General features: G+C 47.0%; 2 protein-coding genes and 2 non-coding genes across 5 annotated transcripts in view; 3 read left to right on the top strand and 1 right to left on the bottom strand.

The window, feature by feature from the left end:
• Nucleotides 1-5804, bottom strand: part of LOC113406925 (conserved oligomeric Golgi complex subunit 4) — a 29961-nt gene extending 24157 nt beyond the window's left edge. Inside the window, exons 1-4 of the mRNA XM_026653814.2 lie at nt 5664-5804; nt 4676-4758; nt 3414-3528; nt 1995-2169 (exon numbers count right to left, since the gene is read on the bottom strand). Of these exons, the coding sequence (XP_026509599.1) occupies nt 1995-2169; nt 3414-3528; nt 4676-4758; nt 5664-5804 (514 nt within the window). The remainder of the gene's footprint in view (nt 1-1994; nt 2170-3413; nt 3529-4675; nt 4759-5663) is intronic.
• Nucleotides 5805-6099: 295 nt separating this feature from the next.
• Nucleotides 6100-19218, top strand: part of LOC112115017 (splicing factor 3B subunit 3) — a 56356-nt gene continuing 43237 nt past the window's right edge. Inside the window, exons 1-7 of one of the 2 annotated variants that reach the window (XM_024211985.3) lie at nt 6100-6178; nt 9323-9439; nt 10686-11012; nt 12135-12307; nt 13580-13721; nt 14825-14937; nt 16367-16504. In XM_024211985.3, the coding sequence (XP_024067753.1) occupies nt 9370-9439; nt 10686-11012; nt 12135-12307; nt 13580-13721; nt 14825-14937; nt 16367-16504 (963 nt within the window). In that variant the 5' untranslated portion in view covers nt 6100-6178; nt 9323-9369. Of the gene's footprint in view, nt 6213-9322; nt 9440-10685; nt 11013-12134; nt 12308-13579; nt 13722-14824; nt 14938-16366; nt 16505-19218 lie in introns of both variants that reach the window. The other variant, XM_024211984.3, reaches the window with a different exon arrangement.
• LOC112115026 lies at nt 11391-11470 on the top strand. The gene has a single exon (XR_002908785.1). It is a non-coding gene; the product is annotated as a small nucleolar RNA SNORD111 (small nucleolar RNA).
• LOC112115027 lies at nt 13933-14009 on the top strand. Its single transcript, XR_002908786.1, has one exon. It is a non-coding gene; the product is annotated as a small nucleolar RNA SNORD111 (small nucleolar RNA).

Below are 19218 nucleotides of genomic sequence, written 5' to 3'. Positions count from 1 at the left end.
AGTCTTATTCTGCTGCCGCTTGGGGAAAAACTCTGAGCTGCAGCCCAGGCAGATACTGGAGCTATTCACAAGGACCCCAGAAATGCAAGATAGGGGAGCAGAAGAGACATGGCCCTCTTCAAAAGCAGCACATAGGAAAGTCTGAATAATAGAGGGCAGGGAGAGGAGAAAGAGCGTCCCCCGCTTCCAGAAGCCAGAGGGCAGTGGGCACGTGTAGTCACCCTGAGCTTGGCACTACCACCTGCTGCATCTGTGGTGCAACAGCACAGAATGCTGTCCTGGAGAGAGATAGCCAATGAGAGGGCAGCTTGAGCCGGGGAGGGGGCTTGGAATCTGCCCAACAGGGGCAGTTGGAAAAAGCGGTTAGATAAGGAGGGAAGGAGAAGAAGCTAGATGCTGGGCAAGCAGATGAACTGGCGCTGGGGTAGGATGTGAGGGGGCAAAAGAAAGGAACAGGAGAATAAAAACAGGGGACTGGGAAGTGAGAAGGAGAAAAGAAAGAAAAATAGGAAAGATTTCAGGATCAAAAGAAGCAGGAAAAAAACCAGATCTGGGAAAAACCTGAAAGGAAATATAATTGGTGAAAAAGGGAACTGATCAAATTTATTAGGTGTATGTTGTCCGGTCAAGCCAAGCCACATTTTGCAGTCCTCAACAATGTGTGTCATGGTTTGTGGCTGCCCACACTGACATAGTGGACTGTCTCTAAAATGCCACTGAAATTCAGCTGCAGCACAAATTCCATGTCTGGTACGAAACCGGTTGAGAAGGCACCGTTGCCTTCATGGTAAATCAAACCTGGGTTGACATTGAGTGGGTTCTGAGACAAGATAATTGATCAAAAAGCTGTATTAGATGAAAACAGATCCCGAAAACAGTAAGTGAGAAGCCCACCCACAAGGGCCCTAAAGGACATGAACAGAGAGAGGGACTGTTTGAACATCTGTTGAAGGATACAGTTCAAAGGGGCCTAATGGACAAGTGAGGGCCCACAAGGTAAAGAAACTCAATTTGTGCATAAACTCAGTGGAAAGAGGTACACCCTCAAGAACATTGAATCTACAGAGCTCTAAAAGTCAAAGAGAAGCAAAGAACAGGACAGCAAGAGTGGAGCTGAACTTACAGCCAAGGAGAAGAAAAGTTGATTCTTCCCTGAAGTGACACAGTCTATTGTTGAGTGATTCTTTTGTTCTTGTTAATAACAATGCATTTAATATTAACTGCAGAGTAAGGAAGAGTAGCATATACAAGCTCACAAAGGTTAACATGCTGGTAACCTATAAGTTATTACTATATGTAGTAAGTACTTGGGACAATTTTGGGGGGTTTTCCTTTATTAAGTTCTAAAAATTTTAAATGATCCCTTTTGTCTTGGTTTGCATCTGCCTTGCCTCACAGTTAGCATAGCCTAGCCGGGTCACCGCACACGATTCAACTTTACCAGACACCTACAAGCCAGTGATTTAATATAAGAAATTAAACTATAGAGCAGAATTCAGGGACAAGCTCCTAACAGGTATTCCAGCAGCCCCAGGGCACCACACCATGATGCTGCACTGGGCCCCCACGATGAGCATCCTTCCTCCCCTCTTTTCTCTCATGCACCACTGGTTAGTGCCTTTAGCCCGCTGGCTAGTAAGTGGCTGCCAAGCTCTTCAAGCCCCAAGTCAGTAACTCCACATGTGTGGCAGTTTGCATAGATTTAGGGCCAGAAGGGGCCATTATGATCATCTAGTCTGACTTCAGTGGCCTTTTCAGTAACTAGCACGTCAGCTTTCCCCCCGGTAATATTTTAACCTAACTACATCTCAGAAGTATTCAGACATTTCCATGTAAACAGCTACCTGCAGGAACTGCCAACTAATTCCATAATCACTCTCTTTGTTAACACACCCGCTGGCTTCAGTTTCTTTAGCGCTGGACAAAGTTAGAGCCTCAGAAAGCAAGAGTGCTCAGGTTATTTTACTAAACAGCTACACCTGGACAGCACCTACCTTCCTGGCCCTGCCGGCTCAACTCAATGACCGATTTGTCCAGAGACAAGTAGCGGTGGATATGAGCAGCGGCTTGTTCATAGTCTTCATTTCTCAATGCTGTTTGAACCCCATCCATGCAGAACTTCAAGTCCAAGATGTCATCAGCTCTCTGGATGGCCTGATAGAGGCGGTTCTGCAAGACAAACAGCAGTTAAGACTCCCCCTCCGTGGCTGGGCCAGAGAAACAGAACTCGAGAGAGCAGAGAGTACAGCAGGAGGGGAAGGAGAGATGGCTGCCAGAGATGGAGGGGCTACTTCGCTATAAGGTCAGCAACTAGCTGGATGAGAAGCTTGAGCTGCTTGGAGAGTTGTGATGGATGACCTTAAAGGAAGAAGGGCCCCAAGTCTGTCCACCCAAAATCTGGATTGTACTCAAGAGCCACCCCTAATTTGCACAGAACAGAGCAGATTACAGCTCACATACCTTTAGCCGAGAGGCTGGTCTGCACAGATTACAAGTGTCAGCGTGCAATCTTTAAATCTACCTCTGTACAAAGAATATGGCAGGTCCAGACTACAGCATGGACCTCTGAGGTCCATGTCTACCTCCATTGTCTCAACCTATTACACCAGGAGTGAGAAAGGGAGGAACAATATCTGACCAGCTCTGATAAACAGTTTTCCTATTATATTACTTGTACATTGGTACTGCCTAGGAGCCCAAAGGAGGTACCAGGACCCTACAATGCTAGGTGCAGTACAAACCCAGAACAAATCAGGGCTCAGCTTCAGATCCTCTCTTCCCACATGCAGGTGAAGAGCTCACGCTCTGACACGGAGTGTGGGGGACACAAGGCCCTGCACCCCCGGCTTCCTGCGATTCATCATGACTCTCAGCCAGCCAGTAAAGCAGCAGGTTTATTTAGATGACAGGAACACAGTCCAAGACAGGTCTTGCAGGCACAGACAACAGGATCCCTCCCAATTAGGTCCATCTTGGGGTCCCAGGGGCACCACAGCCCCATTAGGGGGCCAGAGCCCCGTCTGGTCTCCCCTCCATTACACCAGCCAGCTCCTGAAACTCCAACTCCCTCCAGCGTCTCTCACCCAGCCACCCCCGGCTCCTTCTCCAGCCTTTGTCCAGTTTCCTGGGCAAAGGTGTCACCTCGCCTCCAACCCCCTTCCTGGGTTCTCACGTTACATGCTTAGGTATCTTCCTTCAAGGCCAGTCTCCCATCCCCCAATGCAGACCGTCCCAGCCAAACCCCCCCTGCCTTCCCAGGCCAACACTCCCCACTCAGCATTCAAAGACCACATTAAGAACAGTCCCAGTTCGTCACATGCTCCGCTATCTGTTAAATCCAGTACTTGCTCACCTGCTCACCCACACACAGCAGGAAGAGAGCTCAGCACAGAGCTCCCACATTGTCTCGTTACCTTGGCAAGATCAAGCTGCCGAACTTTACTGCTGACGTTCTCAGCCAGGTTACAAGTGAAGGTGATCATCCCAGATAACTGTCTCGCATCCCCCTCAATCAGCTGCAGGTTAGGACTGGAAACAGATGCAGGGAACATTGGTCATACATATGAAAGCGGCTATGAAGTAGCAGTACGTTCTGCAATGTATTTCCCCACACAGGCACTTGCATCTGCCGGCACCACGGGGTCTCACCCCTCATGAACTGCTGCGTCCTTTCACTGAGGCAAGAGGCCAAATCCAAGAGTGAGATGTAGAAGACAGCAGCACATCCAGGCCTGACCAATGGCCGTCTCCCTTGCAGTAAAAGGGTGTGTGGAGTCGGATTGATGTGCTGGCCTTGTGTTTTGTGGAACTGCCATCTCGTATTCCAGAATCCAAGCTTTTATTAAATATAATTGAGAATCTAGCTCTTATGGTCATAAAAATAACTTACAAAATGAACTAGAGGTAAGTAGATGCAGTGAAGTCTGCACATGTCTACAGACAGCCTGAAACAACAAAGCTGAAGAGGCATGCTATTTCCATTCAGATAAATGGATTGTTAACTCTTAAGCCTACTGTTAACAATTTGAATGTAATCTTTGTTTACCATTTCACTACTGATCAAAGCATGAGTGGGATGATTATGAAGAACTTCACAATCTACTGTGAATGGCAGCTCATTTTGTGGTCACATCACAAGAGAGTACCACTATTTTTTCTCACCCCAAACTAATGCTGTATCATTCTTTTTCATGTACCTTTCATTTCAAAGTGCTTTCCAAACAGAAATTGCTTCCCCACACTAAAAAGCAACAGAGAGTCCTGTGGCACCTTTAAGACTAACAGATGTATTGGAGCATAAACTTTCATGGGTGAATGCCCACTTCGTCAGACACATGTAATGGAAATTTCCAGAGGCAGGTATAAATATGCAGACAAGAATCAGTCTGGAGATAACGAGGTTAGTTCAATCAGGGAGGGTGAGGTCCTCTGCTAGCAGTTGAGGTGTGAACACCAAGGGAGGAGAAACCCCTCTGCAACTTCCCCACACTGCCATGCAGCTTCATCTGTGGTAGAACGAAGCAGCTGCTGAACAGTGTAAGGTAACACTACAAGGAAGAATTTGATATCCAGTTGAAACTACAGCTTGATTACTTTCTTTTTCTTTTTTAATCAAAGCATCAGATCACATAGTACTAGCTTCACTCAAGCAGGATTAAACTGGTGAACTACTAACCCCAGGCGATGAAGGGCGACCATCTTGCTCTCTATGGTACTCTGTTGTTCCAGGAGTGCCTCCAGCTCTTCCTCCACCCCTTTCTGAAAAAGAAAGCAGCCCCATGTCACTTCATGCCCCTTTCAGACCGATCATCAACGCCACTAGCTAAGAACCAAACTCTCAAACCAGGAGCATGAGCCGAGCAGGGCACTAAAGCTTCTGAGAGTTCAACTCACAGTGCAATCCTTCAAAAGCCCAGCAATCCATCCTAATCTGACTACGCTTACACCCCAGTCTCTTTTCAAAGGCCAGTTCTGGGGCAGGCGGGGAGGTCTTTATCACACAACTTTTAAAAAAAGATCACCTCTGCCCAAAGTACAGGTGACCAAGCTGCCTGCATGAGTGAATCAGAGTTCAGCAATGTGCTCCGGGGCTTAGAAGATGCGATTGCTGCAGAGGCAATAGACTCAGCCTGTCAGGGCTGTAACAGGTGGTCAAAGCAGCATTTAACATTGTCTGTAGCAATCTTTCCTGGCCATCGAATGAAGTTCTGGCCAAGAGACATCCAGTCGTTCTGGTCAGAGGCTACATCACCACCACATCGGGGGCAGAGGGAGTGGGAGTACTTGAATAACATGACCACAGCGGCACTAAAGTAACCTAAATAGAAACGGCTATGTGTTAATGTTGGAAAGTCACCTCCCCCCACTCAGAGAAGCCAGAGAGATGGATGTTTTCCCTCCCAACGAGATGCAGGGGATTCCCCGCAGCGCTTTGGCAATGCGTCTCAGGGGATCTCAAAGCACCGTCAGAGGAGGTCAGTGACAGGGCGAGGCAGCCAGGACACCGATCTGCACGTCTCGCGAGCGTTTCAACGAACACCCCGCGGTTCTCCCGCAAAGGAAAAGGAACCAGATCGGGGCCTTGTCTCCTGTCCCAGGGACCCGACTCCCGGAGGGGGGCGTGGGGCGGACCCAGGACCCGGCGCTGGGCGGAGCTGCCCCACCTCCTCCCCGCACAGGCGGCTGTAGGCGGCCTCCAGCTCTGGCAGGTCGGTGAGCGAGCGGATCCGCTCCATAGACAGTGACGAGGCGCCGCCGCCTCCTTCCCCCACTGGCAGCCTCAGGCCCGAGCCAGCCGCCGCCATCTTTGGTTCCGGGTGACACCGTCACTTCCGGAAGAGCCGCCGAGGCCCCGGCGGTGCGGTCCGCGCGGCGGTTAGGGCTGTCCCAATTGGTGCCTGAGTGGCGCATGCTCGCGAGGCCTCTCGGTTTGGGTTGGCGACGCGGAGCGAAGGTCTCCGGGGGGCCGAAAGCGGCGGGATAGGAGCCCGGCTGGAATTGCTTCGTCCTTGTGTTGGGTTCGTTCAGGCGTTGAGTGGACAGCCTCGCGTCGCGCGCGCCGGGCCCTCGGAAGCCCCTGGGGGCGGGGCACGGCAGGGCGCGCGCTGGATCGATGGCGGAGCGGGTTGGCAGGCTGGCGGCCTAGGGGGAGCGAGCGAATCCGCCGCCATCCCGCGCGGTGAGAGCCGCCGCAGCCTGCGCCGTAGCGCCGGGTAGGGGAGCGCGACGTGCCGTGACTGTGGGGCGGGGTATCGGCCGCGCTGTGCTCCCCGAGCGCGCACAGTAACCGTCCTGGGTCTGCGGCCCCTCCCGCTCCGGGCGGGGGTGGGGAGCGCGCGGGGGGCGCGCGGGGGGGGGAGGTCGTGCAGATGGAGGTGAGCGTAGGCTGTACCGGCGGGAGCCGCACGTGGGATGGGGAGGGGGCAAGTGGGGGGAGTGCGCGGGAACAACGGGGAAGAGGGGAGCCGAGCATTGAACACCGGTGGGGAAGCGGGGAGCCTTAAATATATGGAGATCTATCTCCTAGAGCTGGAAGGGACCCCCGGAAGGTCATGGAGTCCAGCCCCCTGCCTTCACTAGCAGGACCAAGGACTGATTTTTGCCCCAGATCCGTAAGTGGCCCCCTCAAGGATTGAACTCAAAACTCTGGGTTTAGCAGGCCAATGCTCAAACCACTGCGCTATCCCTCCCCCCTTCCTTCCCTCTTTGAATGGCCTTCGGGTGCTTTGATTGCACGTGTCTGCCTGGTGCTGTTCCTGTGTGTGCTGCCTCACAGTGAAGAGGTGACCAATCTTGCCTGACTTTTGTGTTCCCCGGCAGAAGCCAGGCCTCCTCCATAAACAGGGTGACTCCGTGGAGGTGCCCGAAGACAAATATTTCTGTGGGAGGATGCCCTTGTTCCTCCAGGGCTTTATTAAAGGGGCCCTAGTAGCTTGAAAATCGAGTCCGCTTTTAAGAATAGCTGCAGGTGCTGAGTCACTGCTGTGTTTTGTGGTTTTATTATCGCTGGGAACTATTTTTTTTGTTCTAAACGTTTTTCTTTCCTCTGTGGCTGTGTGAAAGACCCACACATAGTGGAATCTTGGTCTCCCCTGGGGAAGTGGAACTGACCGCACAAAGGGTGCTGAAATGCACAACTGGAAAGTAATTTTTAAAAATCTCTGTGTTTTCAGTTGTAATGTCTTAGGTGCTGCTTGTAACCATCATAGGTTACAGACTTCCAGACAAGATTGTAATCATAGAATCATAGAATATTAGGGTTGGAAGAGACCTCAGGAGGTCATCTAGTCCCACCCCCTGCTCAAAGCAGGACCAATCCCCAACTAAATCATCCCAGTCAGGGCTTTGTCAAGCCGGGCCTTAAAAACCTCTAAGGAAGGAGATTCCACCATCTCCCTAGGTAACCCATTCCAATAGTCACTCGGTCCCTAGTCTGTAGCAGTGCATGGGATTCTTCCTTCTTAAGTGCAGGACTCTGCACTTGTCCTTGTTGAACCTCATCCGATTTCTTTTGGCCCAATCCTCCAATTTGTCTAGGTCACTCTGGACCCTGTCCCTACCCTCCAGCGTATATACTTCTCCCCCCAGTTTAGTGTCATCTGCAAACTTGCTGAGAGTGCAATTAATCCCATCATCCAGATCATTGGTAAAGATGTTGAACAAAACCCGCCCCAGGACTGAGCCCTGGGGTACTCTGCTTGATACCGGCTGCCAACTAGACATCGAGTCATTGATCACTACCCGTTGAGCCTGACAATCTAGCCAGCTTTCTATCCACCTTATAGTCCATTCATCCAATCCATACTGTAACTTGGCAGCAAGAATACTGTGGGAGACGGTATCAAAAGCTTTGCTCAAGTCAAGATATATCACATCCACCGCTTTCCCCATATCCACAGAGTCATCCACAATCTTTATGTTGTCCCTTTAATTTAGGTGGAAGCTGCCGCCCCTTTTCCCTTATCTACCGGTAGAAATAAGGATTTCAGGCTGGGTTTCTACAGTACAGGGCAGCCAGGGTAAACTGCTCTAAGCCACAGTTTTCACTGGTACAGCTTACCCCAGTTTCAAGCAAAGGGTGAACTCCACCGATGAAAATAGCAGCGTTGCTTGCCTATGCTAGGAGTTTGTGTTGTATTGCCAGCTGGCCACTGATGGCTGTGGTCTGTAACCAGTGTCTCATTTAAAATGATGCCATCGAGGTTGATGAGCCTAACATTAAACCTAACCTATTTTTAATTTTTTTTAAACGAAGCCCGGATTTAGCCTTTCCTTCCTGTCAGCACTTCCAAACAAGAGCTGCAGTATTCTCGTCCATTACCTATAAACCCAGGGACCTAGAGAATGGAGCACTGAACTGAAAGTCAGGAGACCTGGGTTCTTTCCCTATCTCTGCCACTTGTAGAGGTGATCTTGGACAAGTCACTTCACCTCTCCGTGTCTTAGTTTCTCCATGTGTAACATGAGAATAACACTTGCTTCCTCTGTAAAGTGCTTGGATTGCTACTGATGTGGCATTATTAGAGGTATTATTAAATCCCCAGAAGCAGGAATGGAGTAAAAATACACAGGGAACCAGGACTGAAGTCAGTTTTGACAGCTTGTCCTTGCAAGAGCGTAGCCAAGGGCCTGTGCAATTTCTGCTTGTCACTCAAGTCAGGTGCCTGCAGAACCAAACAAAGCTAGTATGTCAGTTTTTATGCAGCTCCGAGTCTGTCCTAAACTTAGATTGTAAATTGCATTAAAAAATCACTTTAGGCTAATAATTTCTGCAACTAATTACCAGGTTTATCCTTCATTCCTTCTAAATGAGTGTGACATGGATGGAAACGTCAGAGTCAGCCTAAAGGACAAAAAAAAAAACAAAAAAAAAACTGACCTGCTATCTTTGTTTAAAAAGGAACTAAATGTCTTTTAAAATGAAATCCCTAAATAACTAGCGTAGGAAGCTAGGGCTTTCAGTGAATAGCTGACTAGAGCTAGTGGACTGAGCCATGGAATGGAGAACCAGGAACACCCAAGTTCTAATCTTGGCTCTGACTTGGAAGTCTGTGGCTTTGAGCAAGTTTTCCTATTGTTAAAATAGGGATAATCTCATGAGTACAGAGAAGGCTGGGGGGGAGTCCTGATTCATCAGTGTTTGTAAGGTCCGTGAATGTTGGCCAGTTAGAATAAGATGATATATGTAATCTCAAAATTGTGTCTGGGGCACAGAAACAGGCTGTTAATACTGTTCCTTTGGGCTGACACAATGTACTTTTTAAATGTAGATCCTGTTTTGCATAAGGCGTATTCTTAATTTTTGTTGCTGTTTTGTTCACAGCCGACTCAATAAGTGAGACGCATGAGTGAAGTGGATCTATCGCCACCATGTTCCTTTACAATTTAACGTTGCAGCGAGCCACTGGCATCAGCTATGCCATCCATGGCAATTTCTCAGGTAATCTCTGCTCTCCTGACTAGGAGACTTTCAGGCTGAAGCAAAGCAAGATCTTTTCAGTTATAAGCCACTTAGCTACAGCATTAGTTTTTCATCGAGGTTCTGCTCCTATTAGTGCTGCTACCTGGGTTGACTAAGAAGCTGCAATTTGAAGGAAAGATCTGGTCTTGAGAAAGAACTTGGATCCAGGAACTTATAAATTCAGATCCTGGTTTTCTCACTGAGTTTGTGGGGCCTTAGTTAAATCATTTAAAAAAATAACCCCAACTATATATACAATATGATGGGGGCTAATTTAGCTACAATGAATCAGGAAAAAGATCTTGGAGTCATCGTGGATAGTTCTCTGAAGATGTCCACGCAGTGTGCAGCGGCAGTCAAAAAAGCAAACAGGATGTTAGGAATCATTAAATAGAGAATAAGATGGAGAATATATTATTGCCCTTATATAAATCAATGGTACGCCCACATCTTGAATACTGCGTACAGTTGTGGTCTCCTCATCTGGCACTAGAAAAGCTTCAGAGAAGGGCAACTAAAATGATTAAGGGGTTGGAATGGGTCCCATATGAGGAGAGAGTAAAGAGGCTAGGACTTTTCAGCTTGGAAAAGAGGAGACTAAGGGGGGATATGATAGAGGTATATAAAATCATGAGTGATGTGGAGAAAGTAGATGAGGAAAAGTTATTTACTTATTCCCATAATACGAGAACTAGGGGCCACCAAATGAAATTAATGGGCAGCAGGTTTAAAACAAATACAAGGAAGTTCTTCTTCACACACCACACAGTCAACCTGTGGAACTCCTTGCCTGAGGAGGTTGTGAAGGCTAGGACTATAACAGGGTTTAAAAGAGAACTGTATAAATTCATAGAGGTTAAGTCCATTAATGGCTATTAGCCAGGATGGATAAGGAATGGTGTCCCTAGCCTCTGTTTGTCAGAGGGTGAAGATGGATGGCAGGAGAGAGATCACTTGATCATTACCTGTTAGGTTCACTCCCTCTGGGGCACTTGGCATTGGCCACTGTCGGTAGACAGGATACTGGGCTAGATGGACCCAGTACGGCCGTTCTTATGTTCTCTGTGCCTCAGTTTTCTGATCTATAAACTGGATACTTGGAATACTCTGCAGGTTGTGAGACTTGCTTTGGTGATTAATGTTTGAAAGGCACTTTGAATTTCCTGGTTTTTACATCTCCTAACTTATAGTTGGTGATAAGTTTCACATGACTTTGGCTTCTTAGGAACCAAACAACAGGAAATTGTTGTTTCCCGGGGGAAGATCCTGGAGTTGCTCCGCCCTGATCCCAACACAGGGAAAGTACACACCTTGCTGACAGTGGAAGTGTTTGGAGTCATTCGTTCCCTCATGGCCTTCAGACTGACAGGTGGAACCAAAGATTATATCGTGGTGGGTAGTGATTCGGGTCGCATTGTTATCCTGGAGTACCAGCCTTCCAAGAACATGTTTGAGAAGATTCACCAGGAAACCTTTGGCAAGAGTGGCTGTCGCAGAATCGTTCCTGGCCAGTTCTTGGCTGTGGACCCAAAGGGCCGTGCTGTCATGATCAGTAAGTCAGTGGGGATCTGTACTGGCTCCTTAGTTGTAGCATTTAAAGAAATGAGTGGGGGAAGCTGATTCTCCTTGGAATTGTTGCTTTGCCTTTTCCTTACTTCAAGGATGACAGTTTTTGCAGCCTGCTTCTCAGCTGTAGTCTCAAGTGCTTTTCATGCAGGCATTTCATTAAATTCCAGCCTTTGGAATGAAACGTCCAGGTGTTTGGAATTGTTCCTACCTATTGTCGTGATTGCACAAATGAGTAACAAAAATTGGGCCAAAACAGTGTTGGAAAGAAACCTGTGGTAAGCAAAGAACCCATTTGAGGATGATGATTGGAAAAAGGGAAGTTGGGATGCAGACAGCCCAGTCATGGTGCAGACAGCGTCCTCTGCCTGAAATGATGATATGAATTCATGTCTCTTCTCTGAGATTGACTATGGAGACAACTGTGCATTTCTGATCAGGCCCTACAGGTATAAACTCGTAGATTATTCCAACTTTCAGGGTTTGCATTACCAGGCAGCTTAACAACTCTATTATAGTGAAAATAATGACAAGACTGGCTTGGACGGAAGCTGCTTGCTTCCTTTTAACCTGAAGGTAGCATAGTGCAATTCACCTGTTGTTCAGGATGACAGCTGAGAGCAGGACTTGCTCAGTAAATGACTGTGTGCGCTGTGTATCAGCAAAGAAACGCATACCTCAATTACAGTGCAATTTGAGAGGGTTTCCCTTTCGCTGCATAGCTGCTACTCTTTCCTCATCTGTCAGCTACTGTGGCTGCATGTTTTGCCAAGGAGTTGGGCTCCTCAGGCAGATGCTGCTGCAGATTTTCTGCCTGCGAACTGAACCTACCTTGAGTTGTGGCTTGCGTGAGTGGAGCTTAAAAAGGTAATCTGCACGGTTAACCTGTGCCCGAGTCACTGATTCATTTTGAAAGAATTTAAATACTGCAGTTAGGAAGTTGACATAAACTTAAGTGTGATAGGGAAATTATGGGACAAGATGTTACGTTTCTGTTTCCCTGCAAGGCTGTCAGTTGGCAGTTTTTGTGCAAAGGCTGGTGCCGGTGCAGTTGTCTTCAGCTTTGCGTCCCCAATCTAGGTATTTTATGCACTGTTGTTCCCTGCAGGTGCCATTGAGAAACAGAAGCTGGTATACATCCTGAACAGAGATGCAGCTGCCCGGCTCACCATTTCTTCCCCACTGGAAGCCCACAAGGCCAACACCTTGGTCTACCATGTGGTGGGAGTAGATGTGGGGTTTGAAAACCCAATGTTTGCTTGTCTGGAAATGGACTATGAGGTAACCAGGGACAAGGTCCTTGTCTCTTACCCTACTCCCTCTGCTCAGCTAGCTCAGTCTCCTTCCTCTCTGTCCCTTCACCTAGTGCGTCCACTTATGCCAAGCCTTCTCTGCCGCGCTAGCTGTCTGGGACAACCTCCCTGGGTCTCTGCTCATTGACTGTCAATCTCATTTCCAATCTTAGCTGAAATCCTCTTAATTGCTTGGTCCTTCTGTTACTAAACTGTGAACTACAGCCCTCCCTGCTCAATGCTCTTCTTGTATTTTTGTCTCACTCTGGCCTTTGCACTTCATTCCAGTGCTACTGTTCATGTTTAGAACTGCCTCCCCTCTGCTGCAGCAGTACCCCTCCCCCCCTTCACTCGCATTTCTCCTCCAAATACACTTCCCCTTTCAAGCTTTCAGTTAGTGATCCACCAGAATTACCGCCCCAGGTATAGAGGCATTGTCTGTAAACTCATTGAATTGGGAGTCATCTCTCTTTCAGTTGTTACAGCACTGAGCATATTTCTGGTATTCAGGAAATTAATAATGGTGGTGCATTTTGGGAGAGAATGTGCATGAATGATTTTATGCAAAATAAAATTGCGTGTCGTAGTGTAACAACTATGCATTGTGGTTTAAAACGTGCCCTAGAATCTCTTCCGTCCCGCCATGGGGCTGGTGATACCATAGCTGGCAGCTAGGGGAACATTGAAAATCAATGTAAGGTGTTTCTCAGCATATCTAGCTGCAAAGACAGCTGTTTTTACAGTTACGTGTTGCAACTGACTAGTGCTGCCTATGTGTCTGCCTCTGACAATAATTCTACCCAGTTACTTCCCATTTGCTGCCTGTGGTCTTGATCCTTTGATGTCAAGTATCAGGGGGTAGCCGTGTTCGTCTGTATCTACAAAAACAACAAGGAGTCTGGTGGCACCTTAAAGACTAACAGATTTATTTGGGCATAAGCTTTCGTGATGCATCCGAAGAAGTGAGGTTTTTACTCACGAAAGCTTATGCCCAAATAAATCTATTAGTCTTTAAGGTGCCACCAGACTCCTTGTTGTTTTTGATCCTTTGAGGTGCTGTGCCTTCAGCTTCCATTGACTTCAATGGCAGTGGTGGATGCTGAACACTTTTCAAGATCAAGTCCTGTGTTGTCTTTGAATTGCTGTTGTGGTTGTTAATAAGTATAACACCATTCCAGAGACTTCATAAGATTTCTTTTCCTTTAAATGTACAGATAATGTTACTGGCTGTAGACAAAATATTTGTGTGCTATTTTTCCAGGAAGCTGACAACGATCCAACAGGGGAAGCAGCAGCTAACACCCAACAGACCCTGACATTTTATGAGTTAGACCTGGGTTTGAACCACGTAGTTAGGAAATACAGTGAACCTTTGGAGGAGCATGGCAACTTCCTTATAACAGGTACTACCCTCCCCATTGCCAAGTCACTGCCCATTCTCCCAGCAAAAAGACAGGGGGGAACATATTGCACATTTGAAAGAGAAGCATTGGGGAGGGGGAGGGGGGTGTCATAACCTGAGCTGCTTTCCTGCTCTTAGTTGGGCCTGGAAGTCAGGTGAAAACTAAAAATTCTCATGTGCTACATGGAATTTTGAAGAGTTTGATTTTCTTGCAGCCTGAAGTGATGAGTTTTTCATGTCTCTTCTCTGAGATGTATCCTGGAGATAGCGTTTCACTCTGATTGGGCTCTGAGATGGAAGTATTTGAAGGCTTCCATTGGAAAAGGGTGTGGTTTAAAAAAAAGAAGAAGCTGGAGAATGAGTTTGCCAGCTGACAAAATAAACAAATGGAAATACAAACGGAGTGGTAGCTCCATGTGATCACAACTTGATTTCAAGAGCAGTTATGGGCTAACCTTAAGGTTTGATTTTGGGGGTGGGACTTTGGCCTGCTCTGCTCATTGCAGAAGTTAGTTTGGAGTTTTAGAATCCAGATTCATTTGAAGAGCGTGATTTATGGTACAGGCACCCAAAGGGTGTCCCAAAGGCTTAATGCTGACTGGGCTACTCTGCAGTTCACTGTATCTTATATGTGCCCTGTGGATACTGTAGGCTAGTGGGCTCCAGGGCTCTGAACACTCCGTTTGTGGTTTTCATTGCTGGTAATTTCAGTTTCTGAGAGGGAAGTACCGGGAGATCATGTGGGAACCTGCTTCTTGTGATTTGCAATAGCAGATAAATGCATGTCAGATACATGGGGTGATTGGCACGTTGCCAGTATGGTGCCTGAGCATCTCAAAGGTTTGGGTTCATTTATGGGACTGGGTGAGAGGTGTAAAAACGAAATATTAGGCAGTTGTTTATGACCCCCAAAGTTTCATTCTCCATCCCAAACTCTGCCTTATGCAGATACAGAAGCCTATGCTTGCAACCCGGTGTCTTCTCCACCATAAACTGAAGCAGGTATAGATACATCTGAGAATATGGAGTGAAGATTATCCAGATTTCTTTTGAGCAACAGGGCTTTTTCTCTTCTCTTAATGAAGTTTCCATCTCATCCCTTAGTTCCTGGTGGCTCCGATGGTCCCAGCGGGGTGCTGATCTGTTCTGAAAACTACATCACCTACAAAAACTTCGGTGACCAGCCTGATATCAGATGTCCCATTCCCAGGAGAAGGGTGAGAATTTCATCTCTTATGCCCTGCTTTAGAGGCCTTTTCTTTAAACGTTCCGCATGGACACTTAATAGCAGCTTATTTGCAGGGAGGCTTTTGAGGAAGGCGGTGCGTAGTGATTGAAAGGCTGTGGAGGGAAAGCCTACCTTACCAGCCAGTCATGTCATCTGTACAGGAAGGTTTTGGAGTTTGCCTGTAGTCTGACGTGATGGGTTGAGTTCATCTTGTCTCTGAGGTTTACCCTTGAGATAGTCCTTTCTCTCTTACCAGGCTCTGAGATGGCAGCACTGGTAGTATGAACCATGATTTATATGGCATGGTTGGAAACATTCACCCTAGTACATGAAGATGAATTCCACAGCTGCTCTGTTCCACTTCGTGCTGTTTCCTTTTAGAGGAGTGCATAAAAATAGCCATACTGGGTCAGACCAAAGGTCCATCTAGCCCAGTGTCCTGTCTTCTGACAGTGGCCAGTGCCAGGTGCTTGAGAGGGAATGAACAGAACAGGGCAATTATAAAGTGATCCATCCCTTGTTATCCAGTCCCAGATTCTCGCAGTTGGAGGTTTTGGGACACCCAGAGAATGGGGTTCCATCCCTCACCATCTCGGCTAATAGCCATTGATGGACCTATCCCCCATGAACTTACTAATTTTTTTTTTGAACCCAGTTATTATTTTGGGCCTTCACAATATCCCTGGCAACGAGATCCACAGTTTAACTATGCGTTGTATGAAGAAGTACTTCCTTTTGTTTGTTTTAAACCAGGGGTTCTCAAACTTAGGGTTGGGACCCCTCAGGGGGTCGCGAGGTTATTACCTGGGGGGTCGCGTGCTGTCAGCCTCCACCCCAAACCCCGCTTGTTCTCCAGCATTTATAATGGTGTTAAATATATAAAAAAGTGTTTTTAATTTATTAGGGGGGATTGCACTGAGAGGCTTGCTATGTGAAAGGGGTCACCAGTACAAAAGTTTGAGAACCACTGTTTTAAACAAAGTAGGCTGTAGCTAGCTGACACTGTGTCGCATTAGGCAAATATGACCAAAGCCACACACACACAGCAGATGCCACAGGTCAGTTTTATATGGCTAGTGACCCTTGTGTACCACAATTGGTTTTGCAATGTGTGAGATTGTCCATCTGGGGAAAAAAGGGGTAGGAGGGAGAATACCTCAGTTTTGGCTCTTCTGAAAAACGTCTGTCAGGAAGAATCAGCTTTCCTGAGAGCATTACGGATGAGTCAGGAGAACATTGGGAAGGGGTATGCTATGCACAAAACCCTTCCCACATGCTATAGTCCCTCAAGCTTTCCCTTTTGCTAGGACCATTGATCAAGGGGAGTATATCCTGCCTTGCAGGGGAACGGCTTTGCTGAAAGGTGATCTTTCCACCTCCAACATTTATAAACCTCTGATTTCTCTTCCCTGTGACAGAATGACTTGGATGACCCAGAGAGGGGTATGATTTTTGTCTGCTCTGCTACACACAAGACCAAATCCATGTTCTTCTTCCTGGCCCAGACGGAGCAGGGAGATATCTTCAAAATCACCCTAGAGACGGATGAAGACATGGTAGGTAGATTGAGGAGGAAGCTACTTTTACCTCTTGAAATATGTCCTTGAGAAGCTTTCCCATCATGCTGCGTTTTCCCACTGTGCTGATACTTAGTTTAAAGCATTTTCCCCTAATTCAAATGATTTTTAAGTTAGTCTCTAGCTGTGTGTAGAGACGAATGACTCTGCATCTACCCTATTAGCTGACAGCTGCCATAACTTGCTAGTCACCACTCGCACAACACACAGACAGAAGGTGACAAGACTTAGGTTGCTAAGTCACATGGGCATTTTTTAAAATGTTACCCGTGGTCTCTGCTCCAAATCGATTATTCCAAAACATGGCCCAGGAGATTCTACCACACAGTTCCCTAGGACAACAGATTCCAGAGTGCAATGATCCGTCTCGATCTGAGCAGCCATACTTGGCTGCACCTGTGGATTGAATATGGGGGTGCCTGCAATCTGTTCAGTTTTATGCAAACTAGGTGCAGCCAGTTGGGCAGAGTTTGGCCATCCCATGTCACACAGCTTTTTCAGCTGGGATAACAAACTCTCCTTCTGAAACTAATAGGAAAAAATGGGAATTGCTTTGTGCTGCCAGTCATTGCTCCCCTGGCCATCCCGCCTCATCTCCCACCAGGAGATGTGTGCTGCAGTGATCCCATTTGTGGTCTCGGGGGGAAAAAACGTCTGAAATGCCACTAACCCCCATTGCCTTTAACATGACAAACCCTTCCCAAAAGTGTCATGACAGAAGACTGTGTTGGTTCAGCAGTTTAAGACTGGCCTCAGGCCTTTCATAGGAACCATCATGGCAACTTCAGGTCTGTCCAAACTGTTAGTAGCCATTCTAAGAGACATCTCCCCAATCCTCTGAGTGAATGACGTGGATGCCAGGTGGGGGTTATCTCTTTCTCGGTAGGACTGCTGAACTTTTTCATGTCTCTTGTAAGCCTTGAACTCAGATTCCCATGCAAAATAGCCTCAAGAGTAAAGCAGAAATGGTTGTAGGGGACAACCTTGGCTCGAGTGACCATGAGCTAATTCGGTTTAAACTAAATGGAAGGATTAACAGAAATGATACTGTAACTAAGGTGTACAATTTCAAAAAGGCCAACTTTAATAAATTAAGGCAACTACTTAGGGAAGTGGATTGGGCTAACATACTTAGGGATCTAAAGGCAGATGAAGCCTGGGATTATTTCAAGCAGAAGTTGCATGAGATGTCTGAGGCCTGTATCCCGAGAAAGGGAAAACGATTAGTGGGCAGGAGATTTAGACCTAGCTGGATGAGCGGGAGTCTCAAAGGGGCGATTAAGAAAAAACATAAAGCGTACAGAGAATGGAAGAAGGGAGGGATCAGCAAGGAAACCTACCTTAGTGAGTTTAGAGCATGTAGGGATGCGGTGAGAAAGGCCAAAAGCCATGTAGAGTTGGACCTTGCAAGGGGAATTAAATCCAACAGTAAGAGGTTTTATAGCCATATAAATAGGAAGAAAACAAAGAAAGAGGAAGTGGGACCGCTGATGAATGTGGATGGAGTGGAAATTAAGAATAATCTAGGCATGGCACAATATCTAAATGAATATTTTGCTTCGGTCTTTAATAAGGCTAATGAAGGGTTTAGGAATAGAGGGAGTAGGACAGAGGGGAATAGAGGAGGGGGGATAGACATTACAGTATCAGAGGTGGAGGCCAAACTTGACCAGCTAAACGGGACTAAATCGGGCGGACCGGATGATCTTCATCCTAGAATATTGAAGGAACTGGCGCGAGAAATTGCGAGCCCCTTGGCGACAATTTTTAATGAATCTGTAGACTTGGGGGTGGTACCGTTGGACTGGAGAATAGCTAATGTGGTTCCTATTTTCAAGAAGGGGAAAAAAAGTGACCCGGGTAACTACAGGCCTGTTAGTTTAACTTCTGTAGTATGTAAGGTCTTGGAAAAAATTTTGAAGGAGAAAGTAGTTAAGGACATTGAGGTGAATGGCAATTGGGACAAATTACAACATGGGTTTACAAAAGGCAGGTCGTGCCAAACCAACCTGATCTCCTTCTTTGAGAAAGTAACAGACCTTCTAGATAAAGGAAATGCGGTGGATCTAATATACCTCGATTTTAGTAAAGCGTTTGATACGGTTCCGCATGAGGAATTATTGGTTAAATTGGATAAGATGGGGATCGATAGGAAAATCCAGAGGTGGATAAGGAACTGGTTAAAGGGGAGACTGCAGCTGGTAGTACTGAAAGGTGAACTGTCAGATTGGAGGGAGGTCACCAGTGGGGTTCCTCAAGGTTCAGTTCTGGGTCCGATTTTATTTAATCTATTCGTTACTGACCTCGGAACCGAATGTAGGAGTGGGCTGATAAAGTTTGCGGATGACACAAAGTTGGGAGGCATTGCCAACTCGGAGACGGATCGGGATATTCTGCAGGGAGACTTGGATGACCTTGTAAATTGGAGTATTAGTAATAGGATGAGATTTAATAGTGAGAAGTGTAAGGTGATGCATTTAGGGATGACTAATAAGAATTTCAGTTATAAGCTAGGGACGCATAGGTTAGAAGTGACTGAGGAGGAGAAGGACCTCGGAGTCCTGGTTGATCGCAGGATGACTATGAGTCGGCAATGCGACGTGGCTGTGAAAAAAGCTAATGCGATCTTGGGATGCATAAGGCGAGGTATTTCTAGTAGGGACAGGGAGGTGCTGCTTCCGTTATACAAGGCG

This window comes from Terrapene carolina, unplaced genomic scaffold (genome assembly GCF_002925995.2).
Source record: "Terrapene carolina triunguis isolate 2854851 unplaced genomic scaffold, T_m_triunguis-2.0 Scaffold165, whole genome shotgun sequence".
NCBI classification, from domain to species: domain Eukaryota; kingdom Metazoa; phylum Chordata; order Testudines; family Emydidae; genus Terrapene; species Terrapene triunguis.
The sequence above is the reverse complement of the archived record's forward strand: the minus strand, read 5'-3'. Positions and strand labels throughout refer to the sequence as shown.